The following is a 938-nucleotide window of genomic DNA, read 5'->3' as shown; positions in this document are numbered from 1 at the left end:
TGCCGGGAAAGACGCAGAACCCGGAGTCACTGCTGGACATTGCGGCCCGTAAGGTGGCGGAGAAATGGCCCTTCCAACGGGTGGAGGAGCGCTTCGAGAGGATTCCTGAGCCCGTACAGCGTCGTATCGTTTACTGGTCCTTCCCGCGGAGCGAGCGGGAGATCTGCATGTACTCATCCTTTAACACGGGCGGAGAGGACGGCGGGGCCCCCTCAGGGGGGGTGCCGGGGGCCACTGCCGGGGGGACAGCGGGGGGCAGTGCCGTCTCAGGAGCCCCCACAGCGGCCGTGCCGGTGTCAGCCGGAGAGAACAGCGATGAGAACAGACTGCCCTTCCGCCGGGGCATCGCTCTGCTGGAGGGCGGATGTGTGGATAATGTCCTGCAAGTGGGTGAGTCGTCCTCCTCCTCTGCCGAGCCTGGATGGTGTGTGATGTGACCGGGGGGAGGGGAGGAAGGGGGTAATCACTGCCCCAGCACATGACAGCCCGGATCTCCTGGTCACCATGGCCCTCCCGGATATGTCACCCCAGGGGGATTCTTATCATTCCATCCCCCCAACACATGAGAGCCACGAGCGTATACATCACAGGTGTCCCCCAACACGAGAGCCTGGAGTGTATAAATTGGGGGGCCTATGTCCCCCAACACAGGAGAGCCTGCAGCGTATACATCAGGGGTGTCCCCCAACACAGGAGAGCCAGGAGTGTATACATCAGGGGTGTCCCCCAACACAGGAGAGCCTGGAGTGCATGCTTCAGTGATGTCCCCCAACACAGGAGAGCCTGGAGTGCATGCTTCAGTGATGTCCCCCAACACAGGAGAGCCTGGAGTGCATGCTTCAGTGATGTCCCCCAACACAGGAGAGCCTGGAGTGCATGCTTCAGTGATGTCCCCCAACACAGGAGAGCCTGGAGTGCATGCTTCAGTGATGTCCCCC

At 61.6% G+C, this 938-nt stretch overlaps 1 protein-coding gene across 1 annotated transcript in view; it reads left to right on the top strand.

Moving 5' to 3' along the window:
• Positions 1-938, top strand: part of ZSWIM6 (zinc finger SWIM-type containing 6) — a 134,218-nt gene that overhangs the window by 231 nt on the left and 133,049 nt on the right. The window contains exon 2 of the mRNA XM_018557948.1: positions 1-390. This exon is cut by the window's left edge and continues 8 nt beyond it. Coding sequence (XP_018413450.1) covers positions 1-390 — 390 coding nt within the window. The remainder of the gene's footprint in view (positions 391-938) is intronic.

The sequence above is a fragment of the Nanorana parkeri genome, unplaced genomic scaffold (genome assembly GCF_000935625.1).
Source record: "Nanorana parkeri isolate BGI_ZX_2015 unplaced genomic scaffold, ASM93562v1 scaffold312, whole genome shotgun sequence".
Taxonomy (NCBI): domain Eukaryota; kingdom Metazoa; phylum Chordata; class Amphibia; order Anura; family Dicroglossidae; genus Nanorana; species Nanorana parkeri.
The sequence above is the reverse complement of the archived record's forward strand: the minus strand, read 5'-3'. Positions and strand labels throughout refer to the sequence as shown.